Source organism: Coffea arabica, chromosome 5c (assembly GCF_036785885.1).
Source record: "Coffea arabica cultivar ET-39 chromosome 5c, Coffea Arabica ET-39 HiFi, whole genome shotgun sequence".
Classification (NCBI taxonomy): domain Eukaryota; kingdom Viridiplantae; phylum Streptophyta; class Magnoliopsida; order Gentianales; family Rubiaceae; genus Coffea; species Coffea arabica.
The window spans coordinates 38,594,372-38,620,149 of NC_092319.1; the positions used below are offsets into that span (position 1 = coordinate 38,594,372).

Below are 25,778 nucleotides of genomic sequence, written 5' to 3' on the forward strand. Positions count from 1 at the left end.
CCCAGATTTGGATAATATAACTTTATCCTTTTCAAAAACCATGCGAAAGCCATGCTTGTTCAGCAATGATCCAGAAACAAGGTTCTTGGGGATTTCTGGCACATATAGAACATCGTTCAAAGTCAATGTTTTGCCAGAAGTCATCTTTAGCAACACCTTCCCTTGACCTTCAATAGCAGATGAGGCAGAGTTCCCCATGAACATTTTTTCACCTTCAATTTTTTCGAAGGTAGTGAACAGGTGTTTGTTTGTGCAAACATGTCTTATATCTCCAGTGTCAATCTACCATTCTTTCGGATTTGACCCTATGATATATACTTCAGAGACCATAGCAGTCAGGTTCATGTTTTCCATGTCTCCCTCGATTCTATCAAGCAAGTTTGCTTCATGCTTCTTCTGCTTTGGAAGCTTACATTCAGTGGACTTGTGACCTTTTTTGTCACAGTTGAAGTACTTCCCTTGGAATTTCTGCTTAGAGATTTTCCCTTTTGCCCCAAGATTTCGAGTTGGCTTTTTGCCTTTGGAGTTTTGCCCTTGCTTATACTCCACAATATTTGCTTTAGCATCAATAGAAGTTGTTGCCTTGCAATCAGAACCCCTGTTGTTTTCTTCAATTCGAAGTCTAACGATAAGGTCCTCCATACTCATCTCTTTGCGCTTGTGCTTGAGATACTTCTTGAAATCCTTCCACCCTTGAGGTAGCTTCTCAATAACAGTAGCTACTTGAAAGGTTTCACTCAAAATCATGCCTTCAGCTAGAATCTCATGCAAGATAATCTGAATTTCTTGCACTTGACTGATAACAGTTTTGGAATCCACCATTTTATAGTCTAGAAATTTTTCAACGACAAATTTCTTTGCCCCGGCATCTTCGGTTTTATATTTCAGATCTAAGGATTCCCATAATGCCTTCGCCGTCTTGTGTATTTGATACACGTTATACAGCGAGTCATGCAAGTAATTCATGACATAATTTCGACAAAGGAAATCGGAGTGCTTCCAAGCATCAATAGCACTGACAGCTTGTGCATCAGTTAAGCCTTCAGGCAGTTTTGGAGCATCCTCACTTAAGAATCTCGAGAGATTCAATGTTGTCAAATAGAACAACATCTTTTGTTGCCATGTCTTGAAGTTCGAGCCATGGAACTTCTCAGGTTTCTCATTATGGTTGGTAGAAACCATAGGAGTAATCTTTCCTTTAGGTTGTTTCACAATTGTGCCAGAGGCAGAGGCATCAAAAGTAGATGTGTTGGTTTCTCTTCCTGTATTGTCAGCCATTGAGAACCGAATCTGTTTTAAGACTGTTAGTGAAATAATAAAAAATAGGCAGATAGACTATAGAGAAGAGTAAATACAACCTAGAAAGAAAGAAATAATCGAAAATAACAATAATAACAATCCGAGACTTGTGAGCATAATTTTCTTAAAACAGATTCGCCCCCTCCAGGTAGAGTGCTCGAAATTAAGTAGGCGTCTGTTTCCCAGGATACAACGGATTAAAGGTGAATATGTCAACACCAAACTTTCTTCACCACAGCGAACTCGAACTAGAGCAATATGGAACAATATAAAAGATGAAGATGCAAGAAGGAAAAATAGAGAGAGAGCACGCTTGCTTTTGAAACAAAAAAAAAAGATATTTATAGATGCTGGCCAAGGGTGACTGTTAGAAATTGACAACAAGTGTTAAATTCCAGATAATTATCTTCACGTTTATCAAAGGACCACATTCATGTGCATATATGTATCTCAATAAGATAACTCCAAAATCATGTATTAAGTACATGTATCCTATCCAAAATCATGTATGAATAATTAATACACATGAATCCTATATACATGAATGGATGATAGATAATTATCCTGGATTCTTTCAAGAGTGCCATTATGAGAACAAATTTTCTCATTCACTCTACAATGGATATAGCCATTTTTCCCACACTTTCTTGGGCCTACCTCTTAACTTCAGCTTAATGCGTGGAAACACAGGTTCCTTGTCAGATTTAGCCCAAGCATTTGGACCATTTATGGGACAAATTGCTGGTTCATAGGCCTTCATATAGCTCTCTCTTGAGTAGCACTTATGAACTAAGCTTTCTGGACTTTATCCTGACAAAGAAACACAGCAAATAACATGGCAACAGTGGATCCTAGTCAACTCCCATTTTTTATAGATGCAGGTCTGATTCTCCAAGTCCACCACATATTTGCCTCCACACGTGAGTGACTTCGAGCTTATCAACCTCGGACCATCTTGCAATGTTGGCAGCAGCATCAAATTTCGCTCTCTCCAGCTTTTTCTGGATTTGTGGGCAAATATCATGAGTCCTCCTCTTCATCCATTCCCTTTTTGTTCTGAGCCTTTCCATTAAATATATTCTAATAGTCTCCAGCATTCCTAGGATTCTCTCTTGTGAGATTTTGAGAGAAAAGCAACAGGGGATCTGCTCTAATCCCTAAAATTAGAAAATCAGATATGAGCCTCCTATTTTACCTCCTCCGCGACATCCCTAACACGCAAAATGTGGTGGCACTGTTGTGAGAGTCCAACATTGGAACTAAGAAACATAGTTTGAGGACTAAATTAGTAAAATAATAATAATAATAATAAAGAACTAAATCGATTTTAGTGAAAAAGTTTAGGGACAAGGTAGACCAAATTTCCATGATTTTTGTCCTTCACTTTCCAATTTTTCTTGGCACATCTTTTTAGTTTTTATTACTTGTAAACACCTTTGCCAAACAAAACCAACTTAGCAAAATAGTAGTACTAGAATTTGGAATTTTATTCAATATCAATTAGCCATGGTGCGTGTATAAAATGCGTAAAGAACAACATTAAACAAACTCAAAATACAAACATCATATGCTAATTATTTTGTCAAATTCAACGACTAGGAAACTTGCTCCATAAGAATAAAGGAAAGTAGTGCTTTTAGTAATGTAACACTGTGATGTTGCACTGAATAACTGCAAGGTTAGCTGCTGAGTTGATGTGAATAGTCTCAAAAGTAACATATCCACGAGCAAACCGGAATTTTCCGGTGCCGCCGACGACTGCCACCTCCCTCACCCTCTCAAACTGAGCACTAGCACCTTGTACCTCCAATGTGCTGCCCTTGAATTCACCATTATTGAAGACAATTGACACCAGAACATGAGTATTAGAACCATCTAATGCTGAGGTTATATACACACCTTGGGCCCTTGCAACCTGGGTTGAACTTACATCAAAGCCTTCTGTTACGAGATCGTCAGTGCAAAAAATGGCCCCAAACTTTTTGAAACTAAGATGGCCGTCTGGATTTTCCGGTAGGATTTGGGCTACAGTGGCATTTGGCCCTCCATATTGATCTTGGAAATATATGGTCATGCTTGTTTCCTTGAGCTCTCCTAATTCAGCTTTTGAGCATCTGACTAAAGCAAGGATCAACAGCAAATAGAGTTTGATTGAGTTTGAAGCCATTGAGAAAAGGTTACAAGTATGGGCAAAGATTGACAATTGGATTACTTATGGTGTCCATTTCTTGAGGAATTTGCCTGCTTATATAGTTTACAGAGGAAGAGGGGGAAGGAAACGTAGAACATTGCCGGCCATAAGAAATGTAACTACTAAAAAAGCTTGCATTGTTTCATTATTCCAATTTTGAGAAGTTATAGATTAGATACTCAAATATGTTTTTTCCCCCATAGGGATGAAGAAATGAGAATCAAGTGGCTCTGAACCATTATATGTAATAGATTAGCAATGGTTACGATTTTCTGACTTCATGTTTGTTTTTTATGTGGATAGAGACGGGCTGTCCATTGAGAGAAAACACATCTAGTGTCCAACACCACCTTGACAATAAAATTATTTGTTGGTTGTTTTGTCAGCCCAAAAAAAGGAGTGTCCAGCCCCATAAGTTCTTTTTTCTATAATAGAGGAGGGGTGACCAAAAGAGGCGGAAGGAGAATTTGAAGAGAATTGAACCATCACCGATTCAGACGGATGCCTACACACCCGCTGATGACATTTTCAGAAAAACCTGAATTTTAGAATGTAGGTAAGGAGATTTGATCTCTTGACCTACACCCAAGTAGCATTTAAAAAATTCTCTTGATAGCCAACTACTCGTAGTTGGTTAGCCCCATAAGTTCTCAACTTAACACATTTAATCTCTTAAATTGAAATTTATTTTATTAAACTTCATTTATTTAAGACTGAACGCATGAAGTTTTGCCATATTGATGTTATATAATGTTTTACTACGTCACCAGATGTCTTCAAAAGATATGTGATCAAGAATTATTACTACATGTGTTAACAGTTTGGTTAACTAGGAAAAAATTATTGAACCATTATGTTTGGGTTATCAATAATGGTTTATTTTTATTTTTATTTTTTTTTTATAAGTGGAAGGGAATTCAAGAGCTTCTATTTATAATCCGTCCTGCCTTATCATCCAATCCAATTCCATCCTCCCCGTCAATAATGGTTAAATCGTTATAAAACCATTCTAAATCGTTGGATACAACAGTTTAGAATTGACTTATAACATTTGAGAACTAAATAAAGAATAATCAAATCGATCCTTTTGACGAGGAAATGTGATTCAATCATTGGTTAGTAATCGATTGAATTTCAGTAGTAGTACTGGCACTGCTAGTACGTTACTGCGCATTTCCCAATTCACACTTTCGAGTTTCAACATATGTCTCGATTAGGAATGTTTATCCGATGTTATAACATTAACGTATTTTTTAGTATTTTTAAGGGCATTTAAATTTTGGTTAAATAAAGAAAAAAAATTTTTTTATACATTTATAGTGTATACAACATTAGATAAATGATAACTAACGTAAATATAAATTTAAAATTTAGAATATCTTTGCAATATAGACTTTTCGGAGAAAAACGGTGGATGAAGTTTAATAAACGAATGCTGGTAAATGACCTATGAAAAACCTTATATTTGGGGATCAAATGTGTAAAAAGTGAAATGGGAGATATAGGCATGAGATTTGACCAGAAAATCAAGACCAAATATGTAAAGAATGAATCCTTGGGGGGTAAATACAAGTTGGTTCAGACATAACAGAGAAAAAAAAAATCCAATTGCCCACCTTTTGTGAGCATTTCTTGACAATAGAGGCAACACCTAATCCTAGAGCAGGCTGTGGATAGCAACGAAAATCCTATGATGTGTTTGTTTCTAGTTTTCTACCCAAAAATGCTTCTAGACAAAATAACTAGCAAGCACCTAGAGTATATCGTACTTGAGTGTATAACTCCATAATTCTGGTCTTCTATTGAGGTACTCAATCTACGAGAGCTTAAAGTTGACACAAGCATTCTTTTCGAGGTACCTTTTTGTGAAGTAGGTTTTCAAGAAATCCCTCGGGGATGATAAACTCCAAGCAATCGATTCCTCGAGAAAATATCACTTTATGCCAACAAGGGAATTACTTTTTTTTTTTGCGCTAAAGAAGCCTTGGTATCACATTAAAAAAAAAAACTTATTTACATTATCTGAACTCTTCACTTTATCCTATCGTATTCATATTTAACTCTTTATTTTGCACTAAAATAATCGTGTCAATAAGACGTGTTCAACTCTTCATCTTGCACTAGAATAGTCGTGTTAAAGGAACTAAAATAACCAATGCTAGGCGAATGAAAACTTCGAATAAAGGGCCTTTAGCGTACTAAATCAAAATTTTATGAATTACTGATAAGGTTGTGTGAAAAAAAAGGCGTTTATTAACTTCTGAATGTGACTTACAAAGATGTTTTACCTAGAGATAAAGGTTAATGGAAACATAAACTATAGTAGGGAATCTATTTAGACATCAATTGGGCAGGAAGAATTCCATGTGGTGTCCACACGAATTTATTAGTTGTATCTCATCATAGTTAGGATGCGAATGCATGAAAACTGGAAAGCAAATTTGATGAATACCTTTTTCTAGAATTTATCTTTAAGCCATTATTGGTGGTCAATTGCACCAGAAGATCAAAAAATGAAGATTGTTTGAGCCCATCAAGACCCATCCGTATCTGACGAAGTACTGCTAAACCAATTCATAGCATTACCAACCAACCAAGACAGGCAGCATAACTACTTGCTTTTTGTTCTGAGACTTGAAGTTGATGGCAAGGGTGGCACATACAATTGAGTTCTCCAACCATGTTTGGCAAATCAATACAGAAATTTCCAGGTTGACGCCTTCGATTAGAGCAGTAAAGATGTAAAAGGCTTATACGACATTATTATCTATCATTAGATTTTCTTGGAGAAAAGGGGGATACCCTACTGCCTTGAAGAAACCGAGTGCATCAGAAATAGGACATACAAAGATAACTGATCCAGGCAACTGCTTAATCACATAACCCTATTAGATGCAATAATAATCGCAACAATTATAAAAATAACTGTGATTATGATCATACTGGCGCCACCATTTAAGTAAAGCTCATTAGGATTCCTCCACATAAATCTCGTACAAAAGTCTCTGCAACAGAACAATACCTCAAAAAATGTTCCTGGTTACATACTTAGAACCAGCTTCTGAACAGCCATAGAAGCTGGTTTCCCATGACCATATGTTTGGAACTACTACATGTTCTTCTTGCCATCAGAATTGGCCAAGCTCTGATCAAGTGAATGCAATTGGCTCCTGAGACTTTGATTGTCCTCCAGCAAGCGGTCATATTCAAGAAGTAAACCTTCAGATTGCTTTTTAAGAGACTCAGAATTGCTTTCTGCCGCTTTCAACTCTTTCTCTTTGGCCTTGCACTCAGATTCCAGAATATTAATCATTGTCTTCATAGCAGTTACCTCCTCCTTTAAGGCATTGACCTCTGCTCCATTTGCCTTTTTGCCCTCATCAACTTCTCTGCTTTGTTTTTTAGCAGCCTCCATGGTCTTTCTGAGAATACGAAGCTCGCGAATGTAATGGTGTAGCCTGTCTATCATAAGCGCAAGAAACAGCGAGAATCCTACATAGCATGAATAGCTATTAATAAAATTAAATAGGAGAGTGGAGTTGTAAGAAACATCTGATTGGGGGCAAAACTTTGTATTTCTTAGATCTAGGACAAGATTAAATGAAGAGAAAATATACTATTACCAATTTGGGGATCCTTCAAACCGTTAATAGCTTGTCACAGTTGAACAACAGGACCAAATGGATGTACTTATCGTGCTTAACTAAAGAAAACATTCTCACCCTATATGTTTTACAGCCTTCATCAAACTTCCGATGAATCGAATTATGCACTACTATTGCTGCATCATGATAAATACATGCATACAAGCAATCCCACATTTGCTTAGTAGAGTAGTTTGATTAGAAAGACTAATATATTCATCAATCAACATTTACAAAAATCAATATTTGTCATTATACATTCATTGTTATCACAAAAGCTTAGGGATTCTTACTCTCTTTTTCACAAATTTCTATGCATACAAGCAATCCAACATTTGCTTAGTAGAGTAGTTTGATTAGAAAGACTAATATATTCATCAATCAACATTTACAAAAATCAATATTTGTCATTATACATTCATTGTTATCACAAAAGCTTAGGGATTCTTACTCTCTTTTTCACAAATTTCTATGCATACAAGCAATCCAACATTTGCTTAGTAGAGTAGTTTGATTAGAAAGACTAATATATTCATCAATCAACATTTACAAAAATCAATATTTGTCATTATACATTCATTGTTATCACAAAAGCTTAGGGATTCTTATTCTCTTTTTCACAAATTTCTAGCTTTTTAGTTTGACCCCATGAAGTTCCAAATTTTCTGCCCCGCAATTATATGCAATTCAGCAGCCAGTTTGACAGATAACCAGTGTAGAAGAGATCTGATGCACAAAGGCTGATCTCTGTTCACAATTTCAGGTTTAAACATCTTCAAACAATTCCAGGTCAAGCATCAACTGTGTGTTGTAAGTTATAACCTCTTATCCATTTTACGATCCAGTATAACTCGAGGGATGACAAAAAGACCTTCTTTCCTTTAGAAAATACTAAGGAAGGTGAAGAATGAACACAGGTGATTTTGACCAACAGATGGCACACAAAAACAAAAGAGAGGAAGTTAAAGTGAAGGACCATCAAATCCATGAAATCTTGAGACTTGTATTCAAGTAATCCTCCCTTCTGAAGAGACCCAAATCTGTAATCATCGCATTGTTTTTTTTTTTTTTTGTCAGTCTTTAAAACTTAAAGTGCAGGTCACCATTCAAAAAGGGAACCTGTGTTGCAGGCCGTCCTCATAAAAGTAGCCCACTTCCCACTACTTGATGGTTAAGAAGGAGAGGAAAAACCAGGAAAGCATTCTAGAATTTACTTGCAACAATCAAGCTTCGCAGTCAGCCATCCTATATTTGCTTAATACTTGCTCACAATCCGATCCATTGAAATCTACGAGGTTGAATTTCTAATACATCTTATCATTCAATGCTTCAACCAGCATGACAACAGTTCCTTCACCATATACCGTATCTCCGACGTAAGACACAGTAGCACAATAGCAACATGTTTCTTTATCTTATTTAACTATAGTGCATTTTTATCTCTCATCTAAAACATTATATTAAGACACCACAAACATTCTTCTCAGGGACTGCATCTCAAGAGTCTTAAATAGTTCTATTCCATTGATACAATTTTTCAGAATTCATTTTCCATCAGTTCGTTCAATTTAAACGTCTTCCTACAACAGCTAATAATTCAACTTAAGAGGCGAAGCTTTATGAAAAATTGTTTTTCATTTTCATCATCATTTTAACTTTTCCTTCACCTAGAATTGTAAAAGAGAACTAATTCTACTGCCTTAAAACTTCAACCTCAAGCTTTCTATGTACCAGCATTTGACCAACAACCTGAATATCACAACTTTAATACCTGTAAAACAGTTATCTCGATCACTTCTGCCTAAGCCGGAAATAAATAAGAACAATGAAAACCCTAAAAAAAAGGTCACACAGTTTTACATAGCCAAAACTGTACACAGAAATAAACTTTACAGCCTAATTCCACTAGTTTTTCCCTGCACCTCAAAATTCGTTGACATCAAACCATTTTCACATAATAACAACATATACAAACACCAACTGCAGAACAGTCATACATAGGATTAATCGAGTAAAGCCAAAACTGTACACAGAAAAATAAACTTTACAGCCCAATTCCACTAGTTTTTCCCTGCACCTCAAAATTCGTTGACATCAAACCATTTTCACATAATAACAACATATACAAACACCAACTGCAGAACAGTCATACATAGGATTAATCGAGTAATTTCTCCATCCCTTCAAGGACAAAACATTTTTCCCTTTCCCACCAAATAACTTAATAATCAAACAATCTGAGCAAAAACCCATTGTTAGGAGGAGGGGTTGGGGGAACCACAAATTTACGCACACAAAAAGCTAAAAAAAAATAAAGTACTAGGTAACTAGTATCTGATATTGAAAAAGGGTACTAATTTTTACCCATAAGTGAAGTATCTAAAACTTCATAAGCCAAGAGCACTTGATCAGTTGGGTTGAAGGACTCAACGGGTCGAGAATTGAGTTCTCGAATCGTGTATACTGAATAAGTCATCATCACCAAAACTGTAGCACCCACAGATTTGACAACAAGAGGTCCACTTCCACGCTTCACTCGATCAAGAGCCATGATTTCAAGCTTCCTCAAGGGGGTTTTGAACAATAGCAGCAAAATCACTGCCATTTCACAGAATATCACAGTGAAAAACAGTTGTATCATTTTTTTTCTTTTTTTTTTTGGCTGAATTTTCTCAATTCTTGGCTGAATAGAAAGGGGGATGGAAAGGGATTTCTGGGTTTTGTATGGAAATTTGGGGAGTCTACATGGGTTGCTGGAATTTGAATGTGTGAAGGTTGACCGGTTGTTTCAGTGTGGGTTGCGCGTGCTGTCGGTGTCTGTAAGTAGTGCTAAAGAACCATTGTGGCATTTCTTTATTGGATTTGGCAAACGAAATTTTACTATTTTAATGAGCAATAACTCTTTTAAAATTTTAGTGAAAAATTTCGAACTCAACGCTTTCCACTTACACTCATTTTCCCACGCCATCCAGACCCATCCGTCCTCCCTTAACGAGCAATAGCTAAAATGCTTTACACATAAAAATGCAAAAAAATTAGACTTCGGAAGCCAGCTACGCATACAAATAGGGTAGACTGTTACGAAGTGATATTTGCACTTCAAAAATAATTTCTGACATCCTCTACCCTTTTGTCAGTGAAGGTCGGAAGATTATTTTGGAGTATAGACATCATTTATCAATAAAAAATTTTCACCCAAATTTTAGATATAAGAAATGAAAACAAAGAAAAATTTTAGTTGTTTTAGAATAGAATAAATAGTTAAAAACCATATATAACATGGAAAATAACATTTTATTTTTCCTTTACAATCTCTTGACTTTATTTTTAATTGAAGATTTGATTGAATTGACTCGTTTTATGACAAGTGATTAACAGGCACTAAACACACGCTCGTTAAAGATAAATAGTATTCACTCTTTTCCGGACAAATAAAATTAATTTTCTGAAACAAATCCTTTTGTTTTATTAACGTGTGCTGACATAGAGCCGCAATAGACAATTCCGGTTAAATGGCTAAAACATCCCCACCTAAACCAGCCCCCGGATTCCGCAATAAGTTCATTCCATCACTATTTTCCATGTTCTTGTGGTTGATTCTTGTAAAACAAAGTCTTGCGTTGTGATTTTCAAGTCGGTTTGCTTGTTCAGCAGTTGAACCCGAAAACTATAGTTCTTGTAGTCTACATGTTTCTTTCAATGGCTTCTGATAATGTGTTTAGGCAAAGCGACCTATCTGGGATTTTCTTGAACAAAATCAGCCTCTGTCATGTTGAGTGTTTCTTCAACCTTTGCTGAAACATTGAAGGTGATGGAAACTCAAGTATTGTGGGGGTTGGCCACAGAAGGGTTGTCCAAACACAATCATTCACATTCGATAGCTGAATAGCAAACAGGCTATTTCAAGTTCAAATTTCCAATATCACAAACAAGAAAAGGACAGGTTTCATGGTATGACCAGGTTCTAGGGATAGATTAAAAGCAGTTGCCCAGAAGGACAAACTTAACAGCAGCTATGCGGTCGAGTTTTGGTAGTTCCAAAGTCTATTAAGATGCTTACAAAATAAGACAGTTGGGAGAAACCCACCAAAAAGCATTACATGGATTGCAAATTGGGGTCTTTGCTCAAGTAAGAAACAGGAATCTGAGATCTGCCTCCGTCAGTTTTGCTAAAGCCTCTGAAGAGCCACCCACAGTCCTGCAAAAGATCAACAAGGTATGTACAAATAGACTTAGTCACCTACAAAATTTTGGCAGTTATTACAAGAAAAAAAGAAAAAAGGTGTTTACCAAAGGTTGATTGAAGATTAACTTACCCTTCAAAGACCAGTTCCTTCTTCTCTTGCAACTTTAAGATTCTCTCCTCAACTGTATCCTTGATAACAAACCTCACAATTCTGCAAGGGTACAAGTTAAACTGTAAATAGGTTGAAACACCATATATACCTTAAGGCAGACTATAAAAGTATTATGTATTGGAAAAGCAAACAGGCCTGATTGGTTTAAACTGTCCAATTCGGTGAATTCTATCCTGGGCTTGCCTTTCAACTGCAGGATTCCACCACGGATCCATCAAAAAAACCTAAAAAAAGTGGGAAAGATAAGCCATCGATGAAGTTGAATGACAGTCTCAAAAGAATGTAAGTGAGCACAGCATAGTATCTCATTACTATATTAGAAATCTGGAGTTGATCCGCCGACAGAATAAATATACCCACTTTCGTAGTATGAAACAACAGATGCTCGAAGGCTGCAAGATAAAGCTCAATCAATCCAGAGTATCTTGCACATTGAGGTGCATGTTTGAGTGTAAGTCTCTCTCTCTCTCTCTCTCTCTCTCTCTCTCTCTCTCTCTCTCTCTCTCTCTCATGCATTATGCGTCGGTCACACCTCTACTACGTCAGATTCCCGCTTCCAGGTAAATAAAACAGTAATGCATCCATAGACACAAAGGAAGCTGAAATGGGTACATATAGATCTAACCAAAAAATGCTGAGCTTCTCAAGTTAAGCCTCATGTGCCACTAAGCAGTAAGCACGAAGATGAATATTTACTCCCTCACCGCGTAAAGTAGTGCTTGTTTGGGAGTGATTCATTTCCATATTCTTCTCAACAAATGTTTGTGTTAAAAAAAGCCCTATCTACAGGTAACCTAGCTATGAACGCATAAACAGCAAGTTATTGCTCATATCCACTGACCCAAAAATTAGTGTTCTGAGGCCAGGAATGCAGCACTAGTTTCTTCCTCTATTCCTTTTCAAACAAATTAAATTCCAAAGTAATTAAGAAGAAAAGGAAACCCTTCTTCTCCCTTCCTAACACCTGAGTTCGTTCTACACTTGAGAAATCATACTCACCCAGATATTTCTCCCTTATTTCTTCCTAACTTGCCTCTCATGTTTATCCTGCCACCACGATTTCTCACAAGATTGTGCATAAGCAGTAAAATTCCACAAGCTGGCCGATATGAATTAGCAATTCATCATACCAGCAGCTAATTCAATACTATTGGTATTATTTAGAACCAAGGAAGGAAGGAAAGATACAGGACCCGGTTTGCATGTATTTAAAGGTCAGTATCCTAACAGTAATCAAGCACTGGAAAACTTTTAATGACTTAGTCCAGGAGAGTGATACAGCAGTCTCATCAGGAACAAGAAACGGTGACTTACATGAGATGCCACAGTGAGGTTGAGTGCAACACCTCCTGCTTTGAGACTCATTAAAAATATTCTGCAATCAGGATCTTCAGTAAATCGTTTTATAGCAGCATCTCTAGCAGTCATAGACATTGATCCATCTAATTGAACACAACTAACCCCAGACTGCAAAAGGGTACCTGCCATTTCTTGAGTTTCATTGCTTGACAGAATATAAATCAACAAACAAGCACAAGACACTTCACCTTCTGGAGGGAGTAATGTATCAGATCTAAAAATGACGTGAATTGGCTAAAAACAATTCCCTTTGCAGACCCATCCCTTTCAACCATAAATCTGATTTCTTCCCTCTGACATCAAAAAATGAGAATAAAGAAAATTAGTTCCACAAGTAGTTTGTTGTAAAATACAGAAAAAGCCTGCTTGTCTAACATTTTTTATTTCTACTTTGATCCCTTTTCACATATTTCCAAGACATGCAAGCCACTGAGAGCAAATGCTGTTGCTGTGCATTTATTGTGGAAAAACAAAAATTTAGAGCATGATTCTCTAACCTTTCAAGGCTATAGAAATTGAAAGGCATAAACCTCAGCCTAATTTAAATTTTAACGCACAACTGAGCATAACCAGTTACAAGCAAAACCAACGGAACTCTGCCGATGAGCGTAAAAAGAATGAGAACATGAACAGATATTAAATGAAAACAACAAAATCATAATAGGAGGTTTACCAAAGCATCTATTTTTGTGCTTGTCTGGAAATCATCCAGCCGGATTCTATTAATAATACTTGATGGCTTAAATCCTTTAATAGTTGTTTTAGGCATCTGATCCTCATTTTCCTTGTTTCCTGTGAAGTCCACAGTAAGCAGTTTTGCACAAGATGGGCATGATATCTGTCCCATGCTAGCGGAGAAATCAATTAAACAAGACTTGCAAAATACATGAGTGCATGAAGTCACCTGAAACAATGAAAACCAACAACTTAACTGATTAATCTGCTGACCATCTTAACCCTCTAAAAACTAATCAACTGAATATGTAGGCCATAATTCACGATCATCAAAGAATAAAGCTAGCTCAGAACAAAAACTCCATCAATTATTTGTGATTTGAAGCAAAATTAGGCTTCACAAGTGCTTAAAACTTCACATTCTCTATTCAACAATCAGCACTCTTGGTAGGCTAGACAATCCATGACAATCTCACTTATTAGCATTCCACCTGCATCCCACCTTTTACATCAATTACAGAGAGCTTACATATGGGGCTTTTTCAGCTCTGCAAACACTAAGTCCCTTTTCCAGTTGCAAAAGTGGCAAGGAATATCTACTAATTAACCGCCAAGAGAGGGCTTTTCTCTAAGTTCTACTTGCAAGTTCAAATATCTCCTTTTTCTTTTATTGCAAAACCTAAATCTTCTGTCTTGAGCTGAACTTCAAGAGTTCCAACTCCCTTGCATGGTTGTCAAGAAAAAGCAAATCTGGACCGGATGAAAAAGATCAGTGAGTAGCAAGGGATATAAGCAAATAATATACCCACCACAGCATCTTCAGCATTCTCATGACATAAGCCACATACTTCACCACTGGGAGCATTCCTTATGCTTCCACCTCTTCCAGCAGCTGTGCTAGAGTACACCACAAGGTAAGGATGATCAACAGCCTACAATCACAAACCGAAATTCATCAGACAGTGGAACAAATTTTTTCCTGAAAAACTGAAAAATCTTGAATCTATATCTCAACCGTCCTAATCTAAGGCAGCACAATATAAGTGGATATACATTACCAGGGATATACTTGGTAGTACCTTAGAAAATTCATGAGATGCATCTACCAACTTGTCAATTCCTACTTAAGTCCAAATAATGTATACATAAATATTCAGCAAAGCCAATGGCATTACGCATTAGCAGAACTATCCAAAGCCATCACTAGAAGAAATGAAGCAAATTGGAAACAAAGCCTTGGTAAAAATAAACTCTAGGTTCACATGATGGACTTAGATTAGGCAAAGAGCAGCAAATTGAAATACTATCATAATTTGGCGTTGTCAAATGGATCGCATGTAATCTTAAGAAACACATAGATTCTTATAAAATGAACTCATAAGTCAAAGATTAATAGCATCCAGCTGCTTGCTGAACAAAAGAAGGGAAAAAAAACATTCAGCTGCTGAGCAACAGGTAAAACCAAATTATCACGGCTAACAATCAGATATAAATTACAATATCTCAATCATCTGAACGAGAGAGAGAGAGGAGAGAGAGAGTAATAGCCAGAAGAAGGCATTTCAAATGATACAACCAGTGCACTGGTATATGCATTTAGACACAAAAATAACCAATAAACCATGGAACAACCATGTAAGGCAAGCAAAAGAAAAGAAAAGAAAGTCCAGAAAGTGGGAATAATGGGTATCAAAGTCATAGAAAGTCAAAATTACTAAAGTTTTAATTAACCTGCCGCAGGCGTGTGAGAAGATCAAATATGTGGGCATAGTTATTCATCAAAGTATTTGCTTCAATATATCTGCACATGAAAGAAAGGTAACCCAACCAAAAGTAACAATAATAATCAAATGCTCTGTTCAGAGGATAATCTTTGAAAATCAACCAACAAATATAAGAAAACAATTGTGTCAAATCAACAATATAGCCATATAACAAGCAACTGCTCCCAGTATACACTCAGAATAATAATATTGTCAAACCTAAACCAAAAAAGAGAGACGCATTAAAACACATACGTATTAAATTGTGCCTGACTTTCATTATATAGTGATGTATAATAATCTTCTTCTTTGATATCAAGTTCATCCCGCCTCAGGGTAACCTGAAATGTGTCACAGATAAGAGAAGGAAAATGTGTTACAACAAAGAAAGGACATAGAGTAAAATCTTCAACAGAAATCTAAACACATTTAGAGATTGCATATAGTCATCAGAGGCACATTAAACTTACAATCCTAGGGGGAAGTGCCAGATCAGCAGCCCTGCCTTTTTTAGTACGTCTTAACACTATGCTTTTTAAAATCCTATGCTTCAGCAACAGCATTGCTTTTCTCCCTTCCCCAAGATTTCCAGCATATTTTATTGGAGAAGCAACATGCTACGAGGACAACATTTCATTACCAGATAACTTCAGTAAAAGATACCACTCAAGCCCCAGTAAAAAAGCAAAAAGAAAAATACAAAAATGAAAAAGATGAACTGAATTGCATACTCTGTTCCACCAGCAAAAGTGCCTGACAGATTTATGGGGGCAGTGTGGACAATCAGTTGAGGTGCTGCAAGTCAAAAAATTATTCTTTGAAGAATATCAGTTATAAAACACAAATAATTAAAATGTTCTAACAGCCAGCAAAAATTACAATGCCACCATGATGCAACATCAATCACAGTACAGTTATAATCTGCTTTCTACAAATAATAACAAGCATATTCTGTTAAAAATTATAAATCAGTAGGTGCATAAGTCAATTATAATCCTATTAAAATCCAGTGAACAACCCCACATACAATGACAAAGAAGACATGAAAGCTTGCAATTTCAAAGCTACTAAAGTGCCAAGGCCGCATGAACACCAAATCCTCTGCCTATCATAAACAACTTTATCTTTTATAAATTGTTTTTTTTTTTTTGGGCGCATATTGGAACAAAATCAAGTGCATTTGTATTGATTATACTATTTTACAACTCACTCCAGATAATCATTAATCAGTCAACACCTAATCTTGCCTTCGCTCTTAAACATGTGTAAGAGTTTCAACCATATTGTACAGCAATTTAGCTGTAATGAAAAAGTGGAGGACAGATTTTGTTTGACAAGTGAAGTTGTCTCTAGTTGTATGCATGCAAAATGTGTCTTTTCACTATTTTATTTGACAGTAAATGTAGAGGGTCTAAACAAGGTTAGATAATACCTGTAGTCAAGTGATCGGCAATCACAGTCCTTGCAGTAGTAATAAGAGTAAGGAACTATCTCCAAGAAGCGTACCTTGTATTAAGGAAAACAAAGTCAATGAATAATAGATCTAAAACAAACCAATTGCTTTTTGTGGAAAAAAAATCTTACAATTTGCAAATACACTTACAAGGGAGTAGAGTTCACCAACACGATTCTGGAGTGGAGTACCACTGAGTGCCCATTTGTACAAAGATTGTAAACCAAACACCGCTCTTGTAGTACTAGAGCGTCGATCTTTTATGTAATGAGCCTATTTCAAAATATAATGAACCACTGAGAAGTAAATCTTTCTAATATTAATCAGTTGCACTTGAAACACATCTCTGCGAAGAGATTTCAAAATGCTAATAAAAATAATGCAATTTCACTAAAGAACTTATTATTGGGTTCACCCCAGACTGCAAATTGCCATAAGTGACAAAACCAAAACAATCTGAAAGTCCCAGCAACAAATACAGCAATCGTCAAAACATGAGGTCATAATTATTCTCAAAATAAGAAGTCAACATACACACAAACCAATAATTAAAAATCATAGATGTGAAGTTTTTTTTATTAGCACAGAGCACATGGTTAACAACATTACCAGTTTGTTCCGTAACATGAATAGGATCCTATGAAAAATGACAAAAAAGTTTGAATATTTGAAAAGAGAATGAATTAAAAAATAAAAAAAAGAAAAACATTGTGTTTTGACGCCTCTGATACTGTATTGATATGTACATAACATCAGACTCAAAACGGTTACCTCATCCAGAATGATGCGCTCCCATTTCACAGAATGCAAGATAGATTTCTTTGTAGAAGATGACTCTCCAATATCCGCTGGAATACCATAAGCGAAAGCATTTCCTGACCCTCCGATCCCATTCGAAGTCTTTGCACCCTTCTTACGACCTCGCTTTTGCATATCACCATTCGAATCAAAGGCATCATCTTCATCAAACTCTAAGTTCTGCTTCGAGGTTGTTGTTTTTGAATTTGACTTCTTTCTCTGTTGCTTTGACTGCTTAGCCGTTTTGATTGCATCAGGCCCACAAAAATACTTCAGGTGAACAGACATCTTGTGCTCATAAAGTAACTTTCCACACCACTGGCATTTATGTTTAGGTGGCATCACATTTCTCCGGTACTCAGCCTCTACTATGGAATAGGTGGTAATAACAAAATCATATTCGGAAAACTGGTCAATATTCCTTCCCCTGTTTGATCCATGATAAACAAGAACCTTATTGCTACCTTTTGTGGTGAAACGGTCAATTTCACTTACCCATTGAACCACTGCCACCAATGGACATATTACGAGAGTGCCTTTGACTGCTGGAAATGTGCTGGAGGAACTGGGAGCAGATGCTACTAAACTGGGTTCACTGATTGCCTTTTGGATCTCCTGTTTAGCCACAACTAGTGCAATTGCTTGGGCTGTCTTTCCCATCCCCATTTCATCGGCAAGAATGCCTCCTCTTGTGGTGGACTCCTCTTGCTTTAGTGCCCAAGCTAACCACTCCTTCTGGTACCTGAGCAGTGGTATAATCAAATTGGCAGGTGGCTCAACAGTTTCTGCCAAAATTTCATTCTGGTTACTCAAGTCAACATCATTAGCTTCATTCTCCTTAATCCATCTCTCAATTTCATGTTGCAATACTTCCCACACTAATATTGGCCTCTTATGCCCTTTACTCTTCCTTTTCAAACTTTTCTCCTCAGATTGATCAGCTACATCCTCAAAAACAGTATCCATCTGATTGCACTCTCTATCTCTGTCAACACTTACAAGGACCACATCCAAGTTTTTGTTCCTCCGCCTTCCCCTCCTTTTCACAGGCCCCACTTTCCTCCTCTTTGACACCTTATCCTGGATATCATCGTCAGAAATCTCAAAAGTTGGTTCAAGATTTATGTCTGGAATATCCTTTCCCTCATGCTCATCCAACATGTGCATACATACTTCATCTGCATACCCAAATCAGTTACACAAAAGTGCTAGAAATTAACAACTAGTCTGACTAATAAGAAGTAATTTCCCGGATTGTCTTCCTGTACCTTCTATGTGATTTAAATCAAAAGCATGAAGATACTTTCAAATGTGACCATGTATTGAACTCATGCTGATCATACCAAGAAAATGCTAGTCCATAGACAATACAGAAAATTCAAGCTGCCATTACTAATATAAAAACCATCTTTGATGGATAAACACGGCAATAATACGACTTGCAAATAATTGAACAAGTCAGCACAAGCAGGCAAGCTAATGTAGTCCAGATTTTCTTAATTAATGTTTCCCAAATGACTCATACCCCACCAAAAGCAGAGGACACCAACGTATAAGACCGACTATATATCTTTAAATCTGATTCATGAAAGCAAATTATGGTAACCGTGCCAAGAATATACCATTCAACACTAATTAATGCTGAAATTTCCTAACCAAATCATAAAATCTTTTCCAACTTGAAAATGTCCAACTTGTGATAAAGCGAACCAAGAAAAAGAAAAAAGCAGTTCACACTCGTATAGTGAAGAAGCAAATTGAAACTGCAATTGATGATGGAACAAACTGCCATTCATCCAATAACAACCTCAAAACTATTATAAGCACCCAAAAAGGGGTTTATTCCTATTCCTTGGGTCAGAGATTTAGACAAGAAGCTTTTCATGAACTTTAGACAGCTCAGCACAGCTAGAGCCACAAGGTAATCCATGTGGCTTTCACTAATTAAGATAGTATTCTTAATAGGATAACAGACTCGTCCCAGCAAAACTTATTTACATTTTTCGTACACATACACTTAACTCCACAAAAGCTCTATCTCAAGCTACAGTCTTTTCTCATACTACTAAGAAACCGCCAAAGTTTACAACCCTATACACACGCACACAGAGATACAAAGACATGTGCGTGCAAAATCCCCACAATGTAATGTACCTCCGACATTTTAAGAGTTAATCTAACTCACCATCTCAGTTATTATCGGACAATTTACTTACCAATTACCAAATTTTTCCATAGTAAAACTCACAGTTTCATGACACCAAAGCATTAGCTTTTACATGCATTACTACAGCAGTGATTATTAACATAATTAAACTTTCAAACAGGAAAATAGGCAAAAAAAAAAAAAAAAAATGTACTCCATGTTTCTCATTACAATCGTGTGCATTCCACTACAAAATTGGCCAAAGTATCAAAAGGGCAAAAACTAGAGGTCCTTGTGCTTGGCCTTCGTCATTATCTATTTAGTCGAATTAATATTAAATATAATTAAACAATCCAAAAGAGACAAATCAATAAATCTTTCATCCTGGCATTCATATTTGCAAAAATACAATTTTTATTGAAGTAATATAAACTATCTGTGTGTGCATATTTGTACCTTCACAATCACTTATTATATAAATGTCAGAATCCGAAGAATCTGTACAGCCTTGTTCATCATCATCAGAGCTCTCTATATATTGAACAATATCTTTTCCTGCATCCACATCATAATCAAAATTCAGCCCAGAAAAAAAAAGGACACGTCTTTTGAAGAAGAATTCAAAAAACAACAATAAGCATCTATAAATCTATTTCCACAAAAAACCCAGAAATATGAAAGCTAAATAAAAGACATCCCATTTCGATTTGAATGAACCAAATGATCAAGCAAAGAGTAGTAGATAAGGAAATAAAGAAAGACAAACAGCAAGTCAGCAACCAATAAACAGCAGGGTTCTTGGAACGGTACCTTTTGAAGCTCGAGAACGGAGATTCATCCCTAAAACAAGAAGGAAAATGAAAAGTAGGATTAGGGATTTTCTGGGTTTTCCAAATTAGAACGAAAATTTGGTGGGTTTTCTTGACTTTGAAGAAGAAGGGGGAAAGGGGTCACTCAACAGTCGTGTGCGTGTTTTCTTGTCTTTCTACCGTGTGACTGTGTCAGTGTGTGGGGAAGAGTGAGAAAAAGAGAGCAAAGAAAGGCTACTTCGTCTCCGCGGCGGGAAAGTATACATTTTATATTGTGGAAAAAGGATTAAGGACAAATGAGAATTTCTTCTCTTTTTGTTTCTTTTTTATTTTCAGAGGTACAAGTATTGATGCAATGTGTACAAGGATATCAGCGCTTTGGATTTTAATTGAATTCTTCGAAAATGGAGTAATATAGAATTTTTTTTGGGGCATATTTGCATATGTACAAAAATTAAACAAGTCCTTTAGAATTGGAAAAGAAAATGTTGTGGACTGGCAATACGCGAGAGGATGTAATTTTTTGATTTTGAAAGGAAGAAGGTGAAATTTACATATTGGACTCTTTTTACTAAAAAAAGTAATTATTGTACTTTAAGCAACCAATGTCTTATCTTGCTATTCATTCTTAATAGATATATTATAGGGAAAAAAAGGCTTTCTTTTTTATAACTTATGGGATGTTTTACTTTTGATTCCTACACTTTGAAATAGAAAATATCTTATGCCTTTTTGTTTCCATTAACAAAACTAAATATATGCAATTAGTAAATGCTCTAAAATGTTATTATGTTCACTAGTACATATTGAAGAACACGTTAAGTGTCAATACTGCTACTTTTGAACTAAAACTCCTTTATATGTAGAATGTGTTTGGATTGTATGTTATTACACCTTATTTACATACACTGATTTGCTTGCATCATCAACACATTTTTCAATCATTTTTTTATCTCACATACATCATATCAAAAAAATGCTACAGTATTTTTTTTCGAAATTATCTCAAATAATTTATAATCCAATTTGGACATATAAGCGGCTCATCTATCCTTAATTGGACATCAATGACTAAATAAAAGGTTTTAGAGTAACCCTTATACCATCCTGTGAAAGTTGTACATCTTCATCTTTGTAAAATAGCCCACAATTTCCCCCTTGTATTTAGTTTGAAAGTAGATAATCTAATTTGAAAGTAGCCCACAACTTCATCTTTGTAAAATAGCCCACAATTATCTATTTTAATCTAGATAATCTAATTTGAAAGTAGTCCAATCAGCACTATGAATTGCTAATTTTTTTTTTTTTGGGGTAAAAGTGAATTGCTAAGTTGTTCTCCACAATCTTCTTGTAAAGGGTACACTTCACTCCAGTACCCAACACAGAGAGATATGAATTTAGTGATTATATCTAAGTTCCTCCACAAAGTATCATGAAGCAAATGCAGGTTGAATGATTGACAACTTCGTCTAAACTAATTCGGCTTCTTTCATGTAATGGCATCCTCATGGGAATGGTATGTCCAAAATTAATTTTGATGAAATTTTGTTCAAAAATTGGGGGGGGGGGGGGGGGGGGGGTGGTAAATATGCTGTTGGAGTTGGTAGTAGGCCCGTATGTAAAGGGTTTTGTGGCCTCCATGTCTTTTCCAAGGTCTTGGCTTGGCTTCCACAAATATCCTTGGACATGAAAAAGTTTAAGAATATGCTTAGTATCATACAAAGGTAAAGTTCCAAAACTTGGTCTTTGTTTTCGTTTCTCTTCATGTCCACCTTTGTCTTGATTTGTGATTTAAATCAAAAGAGTTATTCTTTGATTGATGGACTTTGGAGTGTTTTTTTTTTTTTGGTAAAATACAAAAAAGTCTCATGTGATAAATCTAATATACAAAAAAGTCACTCGTAGTTTCAAAATATACAACACGACATCCCGTATTTTGATCTAAATTGTAAAGGTGACGGAATTCATTAAATTTAACGGAAATGATTTATTGGAACCTAAAAAAAAATTTTATACCTAATTTTAAACAAATATACATGTTCTATCCCTTAACACTCAATTATCTCTATCTAGAGAATAAAACAAATGATTTTTTGAGCTGTCTTTTGCTTAATTATATCGAGCATTTTAGTCATTTCATCAATTAAGTTTAACAGATTCCATCACCTTTACAATTTAGTTCAAAGTATGGCGTGTCATGTTGTATATTTTGAAATCACGAGAAGCTTTTCTGTGTATTAGAATTACCATAGGTGCTTTTTTTTTTTACCTTTTTTTTTGAGGGATTTGGAGTGCTTTCAAAAGCCTGTTAGCCGCCAATGTAAACATCAAAATTGTTTCTAACTAGAAGCCTGTAACGAATTTAGGCTTTTCATGTCAATTTCCAATCGAGGTGTTAGTTACAAATGGATAACACTTCTCTTTTCCTTAACCCAATCCATTGATATTCAATTGATTTTGGATATGTCACAATTAGCGACTATGTCTTTCCATTGTCATTCAATTAACCAAGTTCTGAACTTCTCCAACAACCAACAAATTTTCATGAAAAATTGTCACAAAAGAGGAATAAATTAACCATAGAGCATCAAGCCTTGGGAAACAATAATTGATGCAAAAATATATAATACAAGTTGGATTCCATCCATAGAAACATATCTAGATGTATGTTTTTTGCATTATGTACAAGTTATTGATGCTTTAACTTTTGGTGAAATGAATTTGTTCACCTTTCTCATCTTTGAGCATTAAAGGCTGATTAGACTATTGTTAATTCTTTTCTTTTTTGTATTCAACGAAGGTATAAGTGTTCAACCAATTATTGCTGCAATAACTCAGCAATTTCTAAGCAGTAGCCTTTTCTTCTTCTTTTGTTAGGTGACGTTGGTTGGCGATACCACCGATACTCCCAGAGCTAAAATCTTCTTGCCAGAGCAATATTTATTCAAATACTAGGGATAAATGCAGAAATCTCCTTTGGGGTTTCTGACACTTGCACTTCCTTCTAGGTTTAGAAATGGCATTCAGCACCCCCGAACAGGAACAATTCGTTGCAGAAACCTTCCCTGAGGCTTGATGTCCCATTAAAAAATTATTTGTAGAAATGAGATAATAAATTTCTTCCAATTTTGCCCTGATCTTGCTTGATAATTAGTATTAACAAGGGAGAGGCATAGGCATTAAGGATCAAGCAAGTTTAGAGGGTATAAATGCAACATATTTTTCATTCCAATATCTAGCTTGGTTTGATGAGTGTTTTGGAATTAAATGCAATTAAATTTCAAATTTATCCCTGATATAACAATTCTTATAAAACAAAAGAATTACACATATGACAAATTAACATCTCCATAATTGTAACTACAATAATTATTAAGTTTTTTGATAAAATATAAGAAAATCATAAACCATAACAAAAATTAATACTAGAAAATAAATATAGTGACCGTATTAATAAGGAGTAAATTTTCAAAAAGAGAGAGTTTTTAAACTAACTTTCTAAAGGGTGGCGATTTTTGAGTCTCTTCCCAAAGGGTGGAAAACGCATCGAAAGAATGCATTCTTCCAAATAAAAATGCAACTTTCAAATACGTTATTTTAATTTTCATAAATTTGTTTAAATATGAAAAATTGGTTAAATAATGCGTAACATACCAGCTCTTTATGGGAAACTGGCAGGTTTTGTAGTATGTTTTATACCAGCTCTTTATGGGGAAAATTGGTTAAATAGCACTCAAAGGAAAACTAGTATGTTTTGTATTTAACATAAATTAAATATGTGAATGTTTAAAAAAAAATTGCCCATAACATGCCAGCTCTTTATGGGAAACTGGCAGGTTTTATATTTAATGCGCTATTAACCAATTTCGTTGGCCTGTGGAGCTAATTAACCAATTAGCGCATTAACTAATTAGTTAATTAGATAAACAGAAATTAGTTAATTAGTTAATTAATTAGATAATTAGTTAGTTATTTAGTTAAGCAGTTAATTAGTTAATTAGTTTAACATGCAAATAGTTTGTTAGTTTCGGACAAACAACAGCTTTAGTTAATTAGTTAATCAGATAAACATAAATTAGTTAATTAGTTAATTAATTAATTAGTTAATTAGTTAACTAGTTAATTAGTTAATTAGATAATTAGTTAATTAGTTTAACTATGTAGAAATTAGTTAATTAGTTAATTAATTAATTAGTTAATTAGTTAATAGTTAATTAGATAATTAGTTAATAGTTAATTAGTTTAACTATGCAGAAATAGTTTGATTAGTTAATTAGTTAATTAGATAATTACATAAATAGAAATTAGTTAATTAGTTAATTAGATAATTAGTTAGTTAATTAGTTAAGCAATTAATTAGTTTATTAGTTTAACATGCAAATAGTTTGTTAGTTTCCGACAAACAACAGCTTTAGTTAATTAGTTAATTAGATAATCAGTTAATTAGTTAATTAGATAAACAAAAATTAGTTAATTAGTTAATTAGATAAATAGAAATTAGTTAATTAGTTAATAGTTAATTAGTTAATTAGTTAATTAATTTAACTATACAGAAATAGTTTGATTAGTTTAATTTGTTTAACAAATTAAACGTTGGTTTTGATGAAAGTACTCAAACCTTTCATCTGGTAAAGTCAATACAATTAGGGGTACTCTAGTAAATTCACACACTTTTACCTTTTAAATTGACTCCAACTTTTTCTAGGGGAGGTTAATGCTATTTCAAAATTGATAGGGGAGGTCAGTGCAAATGTCAGAAATCTCAGGGGAGGTTTCTGCAATTTTCCCCAAATACTAACATTATTCTCACTAGTCAACCTTATATATTCTCTCATTGATTTTGTTAGGCCTAGTTTTCTTCTCTCTAATTAATTGAGAAGCTTGACTACTTCTTCAATCTCTTTAATTTATTTATCTATTGTTTTCATAACACATTGATTTGGTTTTGAGTTTTTTATCATGTCTTTTCTTATATTGTAATTCTTTTAGTTTAATTTTTTATATTCGAACTTGATTAATTACCAACCTTATTTTCCATTTGCACAATCTAGAAACAAATATCCTTATACTATATAAGAATGAGTTTAGAGGAAAAATATTCTTTGGATTTCAACCGTAAGGGTAGGGCTATTTTGGGAATGTAAAAGTATTTGAAGTGCAATTGGAGTATTAAATACAAGTCATTATAGCTAATTTAGTTTTGTTGTAATTACTTAGATGTCCTTTTAGAAATTTAAAGCTAGGGGTGATAGATATCCGATTGAACACTAGGTATAACTAAAT

At 35.0% G+C, this 25,778-nt stretch overlaps 4 protein-coding genes across 5 annotated transcripts; all 4 read right to left on the reverse strand.

The window, feature by feature from the left end:
* Positions 1-282: 282 nt before the first annotated feature.
* Positions 283-1,278, reverse strand: LOC140007322 (uncharacterized). Its single transcript, XM_072050052.1, has one exon. The coding sequence runs from the start codon at positions 1,276-1,278 to the stop codon at positions 283-285; it is 996 nt and encodes a 331-aa protein (XP_071906153.1).
* Positions 1,279-2,935: 1,657 nt separating this feature from the next.
* LOC113690450 (dirigent protein 22-like) lies at positions 2,936-3,466 on the reverse strand. The gene has a single exon (XM_027208356.1). The coding sequence runs from the start codon at positions 3,464-3,466 to the stop codon at positions 2,936-2,938; it is 531 nt and encodes a 176-aa protein (XP_027064157.1).
* Positions 3,467-6,444: 2,978 nt separating this feature from the next.
* On the reverse strand, positions 6,445-9,940 carry LOC113690901 (uncharacterized). Its single transcript, XM_027209022.2, has 2 exons — positions 9,499-9,940; positions 6,445-6,982 (listed from the first exon to the last, which is right to left on the reverse strand). Exons 1-2 carry the CDS (start codon positions 9,773-9,775, stop codon positions 6,600-6,602), a joined length of 660 nt encoding a protein of 219 aa, XP_027064823.1. The 5' UTR covers positions 9,776-9,940; the 3' UTR covers positions 6,445-6,599.
* A 1,044-nt stretch (positions 9,941-10,984) lies between these two features.
* LOC113690396 (DNA repair protein RAD16) lies at positions 10,985-20,736 on the reverse strand. Of its 2 annotated transcripts, none has more exons than XR_003448431.2 (16): positions 20,497-20,684; positions 20,143-20,241; positions 17,514-18,718; positions 16,893-17,015; positions 16,722-16,795; positions 16,021-16,084; positions 15,760-15,906; positions 15,545-15,630; positions 15,258-15,327; positions 14,336-14,458; positions 13,525-13,755; positions 13,040-13,144; positions 12,807-12,973; positions 11,628-11,716; positions 11,451-11,531; positions 10,985-11,332 (listed from the first exon to the last, which is right to left on the reverse strand). XR_003448431.2 is itself a non-coding variant. In XM_027208278.1 (16 exons), exons 1-16 carry the CDS (start codon positions 20,522-20,524, stop codon positions 11,260-11,262), a joined length of 2,751 nt encoding a protein of 916 aa, XP_027064079.1. In that variant the 5' UTR covers positions 20,525-20,736; the 3' UTR covers positions 10,985-11,259. The 2 variants fall into 2 exon arrangements, 1 of the variants encoding a protein (XP_027064079.1); XM_027208278.1 differs by having other exon boundaries at positions 12,807-12,959; positions 20,497-20,736.
* Between the last annotated feature and the right edge of the window lie 5,042 nt (positions 20,737-25,778).